General features: G+C 47.3%; 1 protein-coding gene across 1 annotated transcript; it reads right to left on the bottom strand.

Moving 5' to 3' along the window:
- Positions 1–11,945: 11,945 nt before the first annotated feature.
- LOC107277035 (phosphatidylinositol 4-kinase gamma 4) lies at positions 11,946–12,389 on the bottom strand. The gene is made up of 2 exons (XM_026025383.1): positions 12,297–12,389; positions 11,946–12,209 (listed from the first exon to the last, which is right to left on the bottom strand). Exons 1-2 carry the CDS (start codon positions 12,387–12,389, stop codon positions 11,946–11,948), a joined length of 357 nt encoding a protein of 118 aa, XP_025881168.1.
- Positions 12,390–14,546: the final 2,157 nt, after the last annotated feature.

Below are 14,546 nucleotides of genomic sequence, written 5' to 3'. Positions count from 1 at the left end.
CTTTTCTTTTAAATTTTTTTAAGTTCGACCAAGTTTACATAAAAAAATTAACAACATCTAAAATACCAAATTTATTTTATTAAATCAAACATTTAATATATATTTTGATAATATATTTGTTTTGTGTTAAAAAATATTATTATGTTTTTCTATTAACTTGATCAAACTTTTAAAAAGTAACTAGAGAAAAATTAAAATGACTTATAATATAAAACGGAGAGAATATATCCCTTATTATTTTGGACTATTTATTACAAATACGGGGCAATATTTCGGGGCCATCCCTTCTTCAGATAAACGTACACGTTGAGTCAAACTGATGTGCAGAACTGCAGATGATGTTAATACCGATAGCTTTCATGCCTCGAAATTGAGGGGAAGAAAAACAATACTCCCCTCAATTGGTCTTTATGATGATATCCTCTAACAGCCACCAAACTGAATTGAAACCATGTAAGTCATTCTATCATTTTCTATATTTATATTGATGTTAATGAATTTAGATAGATATATATATATCTAGATTCATATGAATCTAGATAGATATATCAATATGAATATGGGAAATGTTGCATTGTCTCGTGTATTCTACTTCATTCGTTTCACAATGTAAGTCATTCTAGCATTTTCTACATTTATATTGATGTTAATGAATCTAGATAGATATTCATTAGAGATTCATTAACATCAATATAAATATGGAAAATGTTAGAATGATTTACATCGTGAAACGGAGGGAGTATTATATACGCGCCTTACATCTTTTCTCCGTTTCAGTCATTTGCGTGCATAGCTGTGTAGGTGTGTAGAAGATATGTTTGCATCTTCGAAAGCAGAAAATGGCGTGGGCACGATGTGATAAGGCATAACTAGCTTCATCTTCGTAGGTAGAATCTAGCTATATATGTACCAACTCATAATAATGTACTCTAATTTTGTAGAAGGAAACAATCATTTTTAATAAGAAAATAAAGTGTGTCTAGTAGTATCCTAAAAAGTGAAAAGGGCGGCCCTAGAAAAACATATTATCTGCGATCTGAAATACTACCAACTAACAATAATACAATGTTGTTAAATTATTCATGCACTGATTATTTCGTGTGTAAGCATGAAATCTGAACAATTCAAAACTACAACCTTCTTTAGAACTAAGCGATTCTATATAATCTCTACAAAGGAGTGGCTAAGGATAACTGGTGATGACACGCTAAAATACGTCCACTATGCTCTCAGCTACGCTCCACAAATAATTGGAGTAGAAATCTTTCTCCAAACAGAAGCGCACGACACGGCGAATTTTATCCCCTTTTATTTTTTTTAAATAATTTATTTTAAAAATAAACACCAGTAAAACTTATTTTCACAATTCAAAGTTCCAAAATTTCTGGTCACACGAGCCCCACCTAATATGGTAAAATAACATTGTTACCCCACCCACAGCGGACGTGATAATTTTGTTATGCTACAGTGGCATGACAGTACTACGCTGTTACAACGTTGTTACAGTCAGATCGATGTGATCAAATAATGTTATCACGTTATTTAGACGGGCGTGACCTTGTTATTTTACTACGACGGTCTATTTAGACTAGCCAAAAGTTTCATATCTTAAAAATTAAATAGTCGAAATGTTTATTTTTAAAATTAAAAAGGTAAAAAGAGAAAGAGAAACGTCTCTATCTTGCATTGCATGCCCCTAGTGGCCTTCGCTCCAACCATCCGCCGCGAGCCGAGCCAACAAGCCGCCCGCTCGCGCAAGGTTACCTTTCGCGAGCTTGGACACTGTGCTATACGTAATTGAAATGAAATGAAACGCTTGCCGCTGATACGTTTTTAGGGCCTGTTTGGTTGATGCCCTCACTAACATGCCTGAAAAATTTAGGTGCCTGAGAGCTATCTGATAGGATGATAAATTTTACCTGCTCAGGCAGCCTGAACACTTGTCTGTTTGGTTGTTCTTCCGCGCCTGTGAAAACTAAACGTGATTAAGCTTTTAATTATTACGGTTGTTATAAAGTGTTAGCAAAAAAAATAAAATATTTGGATAGGCTATATCCCTCCTTGAAAGTACAAATAAAATATATTTATATGGTCGGCTGCTTTTACAATCTACAGTACCTATACTACATTATTATAAGCGGTAATTAGGATTAATGAGCGTAGCTGCGCCGTCCTGGAGAAAACGGTCGCCTGACTTAGGCTAATGAGGCTCCAAAAGAGCTCAGGGCAGGGAAGGAGAAACTAAGGTCAGGGCACCAACCAAACAAGGTCCCGGCTAATCTCAGGCTTACATCTGGTCAGGCAAATATCCTTGAGAGCACCAACCAAACAGTCCCTTACTTCACAGGAGTTAGCGAGTAGCTGCAACGTGCGCGCAGATTAATGAATGCAATGCGAGACAGACAAGGATGCGAATCGGAACGGAAAGCAATGGCGGAGCGACTCTCCGGCCGTGTGATGCTATTTTTTAATCCATTCTATAGCATGCAAAATGATTCTTCCTAGCAGGCTAGCAAACCGGATTGCTGCGAGTTGTCATCAGATCATCGAGCACTGGCTGAAGTTTCCATCACATTCCACGAGTTGGAATCGGTCACTGTGACAGTTCTTCAGATCTGTCGTCTCGCTTTGTTGCTGCTCTCGTAGTTTTGCAGTGCTCATGCTGAGCAGTAGATCAGCAGGGGTTGGTGCATCTTGTTTGCATATGTAGCTGCTCGTAGCCACGTACAACGAGCCGAACCACCCGCCCATCTATCGATCGACGGCGATGGCGACCGCGAGACGGAGGAAGAGAATTCCAACTGATCAACCGACCTTAATTACTTAGCTATAGCCTATAGGGCGGCATTGCGGCAACTTTGTCGAGTCGCATCGCTCACCGACCGTACCACGTACGTCCGTAACATGACGACGATTCACTAGGAAACAACAAAAAGACAGTAAATGTTCATATCACACAATTGGCACGTTGGCATTTAATTACCCAGGAACCAGGACGCAAGCACGCCTAAAGTTTGGCGCCCTACAAGAAAGGACACCCAATCTGACGAACTCTGTGGACTTTTGTTTTGGAGCAAGCGATCAAGCTGTGTTTAGGCTCGGTAAGATCAATGCCAATGCTTAGCTACCTTGTCAATGATCCAACCATATGCTGACGAAACCGTTGAGGTCAGCCTGATCAAGACGAGCGTTTGGCGGCCACTTGGATTAAGGAATGAGTTTAGTTCAGTTTAGGTAAGATATGTACTCAGAGGATTACATAATTTTACTTAACAACTAAGCGTAAGACTCTTCTCAAGATAACTGAAAAATCTTGAATATGTATATCCTAGTTGATCGTACTAAAGTTTCCTCGGAAAGAAAAGTGTCAACTACTGGTCAAACTAATAATATGTTTTTTTGAGAAATACAGTACAAACGCTTAAATAAGCTAACATGGACATGTTATCATCGGTTTATTCGTGCCACATTTTTAAAAATACGATTTGTCGGGGAAAAAAGGCATAGATAGATAGCTTTTTTTAAAAAAAACTTTTTGTTAATTTCATAATAATTAATATTTAATTCATATCCATGAATGGTTGCATCATCTTCGATTCTACAAAGAGCTGCCCTTCACTACCATTAAAGAGCTTATGCTATTGCAAGAGGGAAGTAGATGAACCGGTCAACCTATCTTCTGATTACTGGAGAAAATTAGGGGGGAACATTATCGTAAGAGATGGTTTGGCTTGCATAAACGTAGCACATGTCTTTGAAGCAAATGGATTTTCTCTCTTTTTTTCAGCACGGATAAAAAGCATTTTCTATACGGATTTTCAGTCAACCTGTTAGGCTGTCACGACGCAGGGTAGCAGAGACAACAGCGTGTGTGTGTTGCTGGACGGGCAGGCAGTCCCAGCAGGTAGGAGTGTACGCATGTTCACAAATCAAACACGGGGCAGCAGGTTGGAACTATCGTAATTAGGCGCGTTGTTGAAGTTTGAACTTCTAAGTTCTGGTTCAAGTCGCTTACAGTTAGGTTGATCTGAGCTATCCGCGCAGAAAAATAAATATGGCCTCTGGCTGAGAACCATATGCGACAGGCATATCACATTTGTTACACACACGTAACCAAAAACGTACGGCAAGCTCAAAAGAAAATCCGGAGTCGTAGTTCCTTCGGTTCACCCAACAAATTAGGTTGAAAGACCGAATTCAAAATTCTGGTAAAATAAAAAAAAATAGGACTTGTTTACTTTGCTACCATTTTCAAAAATACTTTTTTTTTCAAAGTTTTAAAAAAGTGGCTATATGGTTTGTTGCTAAATTTTAGTAAGCACATATAAAATCTCCAAAATTTAATAACCTTACTAAAATTTTAACAACCTTATCAAAATTTGACAATGTCAAAACTTATTAAGATTGAAAATAGTAGCAAAATGAACAAGTCCTTCAGTGACTAACGGCTAACGCAGCACAATCACCGTCGTTGTTCGTCATTTTCGGCAAGCAGGAGCGCACGGCAGCGCCACCTGGCAATGCACGAGCCCGACGGCTGACCAACACGGCGGCAACTTGCCGCACTCTTCCGAGCTCGATCTGATCCGTTGGCTCGCTTTTCGGCGTAATGTGCAACCCCGTTCCATTCGGACAAGACGTGGCATTCTCAATTTCTCCAAACACGACACCGCCTCCGCTGTGCCACCGTACGGCAGTAACATCTACCGCCGCCACACGACGAAAGCCTGACATCGATCGATTTCACCGGACTCACATAGGATCGGCCGTACTGTACCCCATCGGCCGTCGGAGGCAACCGGAAACCGGTCGACCACACGATTCACCGACGGACGGGCCAGCGGCACAGCGCCGACGGCAACGCCGCACCAAACGCGCGCGAGGAGCGAGAGACCATTCCGTCCTCATCATGCCGCGTGCCGTCGGTGTGAGATGGCGATCTGATCGCGTCCTGCCGGCTGCCGCCCATCGTCGCGCGGGGGCGGGGGGGGGGCACACGAAGACGGGCACACGCGGGGCGGTGCATCCGTACGTGCGTGGCGCGCGGCGGCATGGGAATCGGGGATAAAAAAATGACCCTCCAAAACGCGCTCGGCTCCCGGACTTCCGGCTCCGCAGCGCCGCGTGCGTTGCCTTTCGCGGAAGGGTGATCGTGAACCGCGCGGCCTGAATCGGAACGCGATCCCAGATTGACCCAGCACCAACAGTCCGGGTGCATGCGTGTACTCTTAGCACGCAAGTAACCAGAGGCTGATCAACGTAGTCACGTTCGTTCAGACAATAAAATTATCGGAACGAATCGAGCAGGTGAAAATTAATCCGCGTCGTCAGGAGTCCGGGCCCGTCAAGACCTTGCGTGGCACAGCAAGTCTAGTCTAGAATTCGGCACGGAACAAGGAAATTAGGAAAGCGATAGGGTCTCCACTGTCTCTGTCCTAAGTTGACACGGGATTTATTTTTGTTCGTTTTGTGATTGTAAGGCAAACACAATCGTATGAAGCACCTCTGCTGCCACACAGAAGTGCTCCTCCAAGAATACAAGTTCATACTTGAACCCGGACTCCTAGTGTAAGTTAAGATCTAGCCAGCTGCCAGTTCTTTTCTCTATACCTTTTGAGCATGTTCTGTTCGCCCCGAATACCCATGTTTCTCTACGGAACTTTTGCCAAACCATGTACTTGCTGCTCCTGCGATCACGTGTTGAGTCAGCCAAAAAAAAAAACGCAGCTGAATAAATACGATAAGGATGTATTAAACTTGGTCCCTATGACTTGCGACAAGTACTTTAAAACCGTATTGTTAATTTTGATACTGCAGATCGCAGTGAGTTTTAAATGAAGAAAACCAGGGTGGTGCCAAATCACTTTCCCAGGTACGAATCAGGCTCCATGTGTTTCCGATAAGAGCGATTTGAGCGCTTGGCTCGTCCCTCCCCCTTCAATTCGTTGTCACATTGCACGCAACTTGCCAGGAATCTGATCCGGTTTAAACTTCTCTCATAGGCCTAGATTCTAGCCATGTATGTGTTTGCTGTCCAGGCATAATTGCCTGTGAGGGCTCCCCACGTATCAGATATTCAGATCTGCCTGTCTCGTTATCTGACAAGATTAATCATTTTGCACAAAAATGTACAGGTTCGTATATAGTGCTAAGCTATGATTGGTTTTGTTCTGTTTAGCCTAATAGTATCATTTGCTCGCACCGGTCAGGACCATGCATCCATCTTATTCCATCTGCACAGAACATGCTGGGGCAGATGCTGTTTGATCGAACGGTTTCAGTACAAAAACCCTATTCTCTTTAATAGAAGTTAATGATCAATCCATCATCCGGATTACTAACAGATATTTGACCGAGAATCAAAAGATTGACGGCTCGGATGGCGATGCCATGTGATAACTGACAATACTTTACTCCTACTACTGGAGTATCAGTCTCTCCTGTGTTCAGGTCACAATATTTCGAGGTACGAGATTGATGCTGAACAAAAACCATTTGGGGGAGTTTGTGTACGGTGGCATCAGTATCGTGTCGACCGAGAGGCCATATGGTTGATCACGAGAGGTGATAGTACACTGTGCCGATCGATCGTAATATTCGTATCTCTGCTCCCCCCGATCAATGAATAAGCAGACCGGAGCGTCGTTTTGCGGTTTGATTAAACTAGTGTGGCTGTGGTGGGGGGCATGAAGAGCAGCATCCCGATCTGATTTACTCCCATCCATGGGCTTCCCATCCCGTAGATTCCATCTGTGACGCACAGACAAACAATGCTAGGTCACCACCGCGACCGCCAGCCTGTGTGATTTTGCTCATCAGTACGATCGACATGTACTACTGATACTACAACTAGTATTACCCTCTGGATACACTTGGATGCTCTCCCGGGCAGCTGGCCGTATGCCCCGTATCGCTCTCTGCGTTTCACGCGTCCAGCCAGCCCGCCAGCTAAGCCGGCTGCCCATTTGGCCCGTAGTGTGCAGGCCGAGATTTGTTGGGAAAACACTTAGTGCAAATCACATTTTAGATAATAAAAATATATTACATCTTCAACTTCTATCATAGACACACTGTCATAAGTTTAATAAAAAAAAGTAAAGATAAAATTAAATTAAAATGAAGAATAAAGTGATGGAACAAATCCACAACTCCCCTTTATTATTGACTAGCGTTAAACCATATAGATTTTTAGCTAACAGTAGAGGAACAAGAGACCCTTGGCTTCCGATTCTGGTAGTGTAGCACTATTGCACATAGTATCTTGCTCCTCCTGTGGTAATATCGTAAACTAAAATTGAAGCCAATAAGAGACATAAAAATAACTTACATATGGTTAGATAATTGTTTACCATTAAAAACTTTAACATTATAACAACGCCAAATTGACCAATATACAACACTAGCTGCAATTAGAGTCATCTTTTTAATGGATCTAGTAGAGTTAAAATAAACGTATGAGAGTTGATCATGTTACAAAAAATATATTACTCTTGGATTTAACCACAAATAAAAATTTTACTTGCTGACATGGTTAAATATCATGCGTTTATGGTTAGACCTAACAATAATTTTAATGTTTTACTACATGTATAGTTTGCAATATATGTTGATTTATTGATTTGTTTAGCCTGGCCGTTTGCACGCGAACATGTGCACGCAAGACGGTGGCCACGCCGCCGCCGCCGAGCGGTGCGCGGTGGCGCCGATTAGCTGGCTAAAGCCCCCGAGACAAACGCGTCGCCGTCGTCTCGTTGGGCCGGGGAAGACGTCTCGGGCCTTTCAATCACCGGTACTTGGAAGAGTGTGGTCTCTTCCCGCAAAGTGATAGTCACTAGCCACCGATCATGTGGACCGCGCCGGCCACCTGGCTAGTAGCAAATTTGGAATGTTCTGTCCTGCGAACGTTTACGCTGCTAATGGTGGACGTTTGTGAGTTGGAGAACGCCCCAGTACTCCTAATACGTGGAAAATTTGCATGTACAAAGATCTAAAATCGTGCGCATTGTTTATAAGCCATCCCGTTCTTTGTTTATAGCGGCAGAGCTCACACGAGGTGTGGGGCTGTGGGCTAAAAGTCTTATAGGAGTATATTACTACTTGAAAATTGAGGTTTAAACTGAACACATCAATTCGAGATTCGGTACGTGTAAACCTAAAGTTAGTTGAATGCCAGTACTCTTGTCAAACAAGTGAAAGCCCGAGATTTGCGGAATGTGAAACAAGACCGTTAAATTTAGCTTTCCTTTTGAACTTTTGATTTAGTCGTGCAGGCTGTATTATGCATAGCATTCTCCGCACGGCAGGGGACCGAACTTTTGAACCCTGCCATACGTTATGGAAGGTATACAATCATACCACTAGTCAATGGCAAATTGATGCCGAGCTATATGAAGTACGAATATTACGCAACGTACACTCGTGCGTGCTTATGGTCAGGCCAGCCTAACATTGCAAACCAAAAATAAGGACCGAAACTTTAATTAGAGCTGGGCATCGTGACAAAAATTAGTTAGTTTAGGTACTAGTGACATCTGAGAGACCTAACGGAATAGAATACAATAGCCGTGACCGTTTCAAACTTCAAACCCTCGTGGATTGGGTTCTGGAGTCGGGACGCATGCAGATTCGTATAGGTCAAAAGTTTGTCATCGTACAGTAGTATAACTCAACTAGGAACATGAAGACATGAGCTTAATACTAATTAAGTACGAGTAGCTATAACCCTCCATCTGGTCTTCAACTAAAAGTTCTGGGCAACTTGAAGGCCTTGGAGTATGAGACTTGGCGAGTTTATCCTATCCGCTACTAGGGGCTACTAGTACTCTGTCTGACTCGGCTTACGTAGTAATTTCGATCATCACCATGCTAGGTGCACTTTATTCTAGCTGAACATGCGTGTATACGGCATAGTACTGTGGTAGGTTTCTATCGGTGATCAGCCAATCTGCTGTTGACCTAGCAAAGGTCAAGTTAATATACTCCGTACAGAAGATTAGTACATTGTGCAATGGAACATGGAGGTTTTACACTTTTACTCCGTGAAACAGAAGTACAGAAGAGGCGTCCTGTAGCCGTTTACACTTTAATAAAGCCTATTGGTATTGCTGCTCTTCCCTGCATGCAGGGGCGATGGACCAAAACGTTGTCCAAGTGTAACAGTACATGCTTGGTTATATCGAGAAGTTGTACGCAGCAATACGTTTCGACGGTCGAATAAATTCCCACATAATGTTTGGAGTACCACGTTTGGCAGAATAGGGTTATTCACTGTTGAACATAAAGTGCTGTACACTTCATTACTTTTACAGTGTGTGTGGCTCTTCACGTCTCATCACCACGTCGGTGCTATGTACAGTGCCTCTCCCGTTCCTAGCCAGCTTTTGGTTGGGACTCTGGTGTACGGATACACAATTGACAGGCCATTCCAGGTAGGTCGCTTTTCGTTCTTTTTTCTTTTTCGCTCCGCCGAGGGGGCCTCGCTGCCGCGAAAGCGACGGACATCGCGGCGAATTAACAAGTCCCCGAGAGCCGGAAAAGGATTGTTCTTCGAGGCCGCCACATGCGAGCAGCCGATGGTTCCTTCTCGTAGACCAACTCCAACTCACCGCCGGCGTCTCGCGTTGGTTTACAACCAATGAGATACTACTAGTAAAATCGCAGAATCCCCACTTTCGTGCGAAAGGCAGAGGCGAGCGCGGACTTTTGTGGGGGCGAAGAACGAGAAGGCTGCGACGCGAGGGTGGGGGGAAATGGTTTGAAGCTTTGGACTTGTCACCCCGGCGCGCGTGCTGCATGCGGCCGCTCGACTAGAGAGTAGAGAACATATGAACGCTTTGTGTTTGTGGCCTGGCTCGCTTGTTGTTACGTGGAACGCGACAGCGGTTGTAGTGATTTGGACCTGGGGACATACGACTAGCTTGGGCCGGTAAGACGACTTTTAACTTGGGCCGATGTACTGTACAAGTTTTCTGAAATCTGATGTGCGGGATTATACGGTGTACGTCTACGTGGGAAGCAGTATAAGTTTTCTCAATCACTCGTAGTACGCGTGAAACGTAGTGTAACCTCAGACAACCTGGTGACTCTGTGCCGCAGCCCGCAGGCCTGCATGGTGAAGAGATTCCGGTGATGAACTGATGATGCAATGCTCTGGAGGCAAGTACTTCTCGGGGGCCTACCACGCAAGAGACTGTTACTGACATCAACAGGGAGGTGACGCACAGGTGCAACACACTGGTGGTCGTCGTCGGTGGAGCTCATTTAAAGTTAGGGGCTGTGCTGACACGTTGCGCTGGTTGGCACGCAGGCAGGCCTCCCACACGGAACACGCGCCAGCCGCCTGCCGACCGCGAGTCCGCGACGCACGACGGCGTTTGACGCCATATCCTACTCCGATCCTCTCCGCACCGCGCGGGCCAGCGCAGGTAATCACTCCGGGGCCATCCTACGATGGCACGAAGCTCTCCGGATTGGCGATAGCCCACGCATTAGCAGGCCGCACGGCCTGCACGTAATCCGCGCCCAATCTACTCGCTCCACGGCCCACACAGATGGGCCGCACCGCACGTTACTCGCGATAACGTTCCAACTGGATTTGGATGGTCGCGTGGGCTTGAGCCAAACGGGAAAAAGTTCATCATTTGTCCCTCAAACTAGTAGTAACTTTTAGGAATAAGTTCCCCTTGTGATCCTCAAAAGTGATTGACTCCCTCAGTGGTTTTGGAGGGCGTTTTCACTGACGTGCCTACGTGGCGATATTAATGGGTCTTTGTTCCACGTGGCGTTGACGTGGCACTTACATAGCATTAGAATTAAAAAATATATGTGGGACTCGTTTGTCATTCACACACATAAAAATTTGTGGGGCCCACTGACTCCTCCCTCTTTCTTCTTCCCCCTCTTCCACGCGGCGAGGGCTGGAGCGGCGGGACTCAGATTCTGTGACATTGCCATGGTATGGCACGGTGTGACATTAGAGCAATCTGGGGCGTTGAAAATAAATCCAAGGGTCCTCTGCGCCGGCCCACCTGCAGGCCTCAGTTTTTCACCCCGCATTGCTCCGTTTCCTGCCCGAGCGTGCTGCTCGCGAATCCCCCAGAACCACCACCGCCGCCGCTTGGAAGGGGGCCGGTGCCGCCGCTCGGAAGGGGGCTGTCGTCGCGGGACTCCAGTGGGGCCGCCGCCGTGGGCCGCCGCGCGCGCGTGTCGAGATGGCCGCAGTGGCCCTGCCGGCACGAGTAGAGGCGAGCAGCGGCCGGCCACCAGGCCTACCCTCGTGCGGTGGCGGCTGCGGATGGAGGCTGCCGAGCCAGTCCAGGCAGTCGTGGTGATCTGCAGCCGTGGCGGACCGGCCTCATTTTTCTTCTGTGATCTGCAGCTCAGCGCGTGGAGGAGGGGACGTCCTGGAGGCCGCACTGCCCTTGCCGGCCGCACTGCCCCTGCACAAGCATCAGCCTATGGACATCAAACAGCTTCTGTTTGTTGCATCCTGACTGGAGTTTGCTTTTGATTTGTTCTTCAGAACAACTCGCTGGCTCGCGGCGACGGCCGGACCCGGGCGAGGCGAAACGGGATGGGTTGGATCGGCGGGCGCCGACTCCCGCGGGACGGATGGATCGGCGGCTAAATTTCCGACCTGCAGACGGGCCCAACCAAACGAGCTGTTGGATGTGTTTTTGATGGCAGAGATCCTCACAATGTCACGTTGTGACATGCCAACACAAAGTCACCCAAGCTGAATCCGGAGCGGCGGCGGCGGCGGCGAACAAGGTCAGCATTGGCGCCTCTGTGTCGGCCGACGAGCGAGGCCAGTGTGTGGGCCGCCGCCTTCGACCTCAGCCTCCATCGTCGGCCGTCGATGACGCTAAGGACAACCCCCGCCGGTCGACTTCCTCCACGATGCCGACCCCATCTTGCCAAGCGCTGGCCTCGCCATCGTCGACTCCTCACTCCGGGGACCGTCTGGCCCCATCCCTGCACAAGATGCTCCTCATGTGGAACGCGGCGAGGCCCGTGTCCACGCCTTTCTTGAGTAGCATGGTGGTGACGCACAGGATGCGCTCACACTTGCCTGACATGTCCCAGCCATGGAACCTCAGAATGGCGATGTCCTCCTCGGCGTCCAGTGACCTTATGTACTCCACCATCTCCTCGCTGAATGGCTGCCTACACTGCGGCCAGCAGAGCCACTCGAATGTGCAATCCTCAAACTGCACATGCGTGATCGATGCATGATCACCAACGAACAAAATGGAAATCAATTAGCTAGAAGAAAATCTATCAGCGTCAGTGCTTACACTCTCAGGAAGACAGTATCCATTGTCGATTGTAACCAGGGAGAGGCCATGGCCTTGTTCGTCTCTGCAGGTGAGGATGTTGCCAGCGTGCATGTCGGCGTTGGCCAGCCTGATGTCCAGCACGCAGGTCCCATCTCGCCGAGCGCTGGCCTCACTATCGTCGACTCCTCCACTCCGGGGACTGCCGCCACCGCCGGAGGAGGGGTGGCGACCACCTCTTCATCACGCCGAGGTCCACGGCCATCGCCTCGAAGGACGAGCTCCCCCCGCAGCCTCAGCCTCAGCCCCGTCGCAGCACCGACTGCCCAGCCTCATCCGCTCCCTTGTCTCCATCATCACCGTCGCCATCGACCGGGTGGACGAGCTCCCTGCACCAACTCCGTCCACCACACCGGCGGTGCTGCCGCTCCAGAACCCATATCACCTCCAGCCCACCGCCGCCGCCGCCGCTCCAGCTAGCTTGTTAGCAATAATCTTGTCTTTAGAGTGTATGCATTTGGTTTGTATAGGTTTTGCACAAGGTAGTAGTGTGTGGCAGCAAAGGATCCGAGCCAGTACGTGTGAAACGTGCTTGCTGTGAGCTGTGCGATGCGGCCGGACGAACGTGCCGATATCTACGATGTGTAAAGGCTGTTGCATTAGCATGTAGAACTAGTGATTAGCGGCTGCATGCAAGCATTTAGTTGGATGTGTTAAGATGCATGCAGAGCTGCAGCTCAAGCTGGAAGGCCACGAAGTGATTTTGTGGCGGAAGAATAGGTCTAGCTAGTTACCTTGTTGCATGGCATCTGCATGTTGGAGTAAGGCGTGAGTCAAGGCCAAATTAGTTGGCTGATCCTTATCTTTTGCATGTACTTAAGTCTATGTAATGAAGAAAATGGTGTGAGTTGTGATTAGCCACATCAACCAAAAGCCTGTGTGTTTTGTTCAGTTCTTGTGTGTTTGTGTCCACCGAGTAAATACAAGTGTTTATGTTAGTGCTAGTGATTAGTACTTAAACATTCAGAGAGGAGAGATTCTAACAATTGGTATCAGAGCCAATTTATGCCCAAGATCCTGCGCTTCAACAAGATGGCCATCGTCGAGCACTCCGCATCGCGATCGATGAGGGAGGGCATCGTGTCGCTCCCATATCCAGTGCTCACCTCCACCAACTACTCCACCTGGGCGATCAAGATGGAGGCTAACATGGAGGCGCAAGGCATCTGGGATGCCATCGAGCCCGCGGCCGATGAGGCCGTGGACATTAAGAAGGACAAGCAGGCACGTGCGTGTCTCTTCGGGGCCGTCCCCGAAGACGTGTTGCAGCAGATCGCGAAGAAGAAGACTGCCAAGGAGGTCTGGGAAAGCCTCAAGACGAGGTTCCTTGGCGTTGAGCGTGTGAAGAAGGCGCGAGTGCAAACCTTGAAGAGCGATTTCAAGGCATTGCACATGAAGGACACCGAGTCAATCGACGAGTTTGCCGGCAAAATCAGTGGCCTGGCAAACAAGTTGAGCGATCTTGGTGTAACCATGGACGATGATGAGCAAGTCAAGAAACTACTCGATTCTGTGCCAGATAAGTTTCTGCATGTCATCGCTGCAATTGAGCAGTTCTCTGACTTGGACAGCATGCCATTTGATGAGGCAATTGGTCGCCTCAAGGCATACGAGGAAAGGATACGCAAGCGTGATGACAAGAATGGCGAGCATCTACTTTTCACGTCCGGCGACACAAGCGGTGGCCGCAGCCGCGTCAAGAAGCCGGACAGGTCCAAGACAATGTGCTACTACTGTCAAGAACTTGGACACTTTGCGTATGAGTGCCCTGAGAAAAAGAAGAAGAAGGAGATAGCGCTCCTTGCCGCAGCGTCAAGTGATGAGGAGCCAACTCTTCTCTGAATGAAGCATGCCAAGATTAGGGGGGTAAATGTTAGCAATAATCTTGTCTTTAGAGTGTATGCATTTGGTTTGTATAGGTTTTGCACAAGGTAGTAGTGTGTGGCAGCAAAGGATCCGAGCCAGTACGTGTGAAACGTGCTTGCTGTGAGCTGTGCGATGCGGCCGGACGAACGTGCCGATATCTACGATGTGTAAAGGCTGTTGCATTAGCATGTAGAACTAGTGATTAGCGGCTGCATGCAAGCATTTAGTTGGATGTGTTAAGATGCATGCAGAGCTGCAGCTCAAGCTGGAAGGCCACGAAGTGATTTTGTGGCGGAAGAATAGGTCTAGCTAGTTACCTTGTTGCATGGCATCTGCATGTTGGAG

Source organism: Oryza sativa, chromosome 1, assembly GCF_034140825.1.
Source record: "Oryza sativa Japonica Group chromosome 1, ASM3414082v1".
NCBI lineage: Eukaryota > Viridiplantae > Streptophyta > Magnoliopsida > Poales > Poaceae > Oryza > Oryza sativa.
The sequence above is the reverse complement of the archived record's forward strand: the minus strand, read 5'-3'. Positions and strand labels throughout refer to the sequence as shown.

Bases quoted from the DNA above. Each gene is read 5' to 3' on its own strand.
- LOC107277035 (XM_026025383.1), bottom strand. From the start codon at position 12,389: ATGCACGCTGGCAACATCCTCACCTGCAGAGACGAACAAGGCCATGGC. The intron at 12,210-12,296 runs GTAAGCACTGAC...ACGCATGTGCAG, and splicing joins GATACTGTCTTCCTGAGAGT to TTTGAGGATTGCACATTCGA.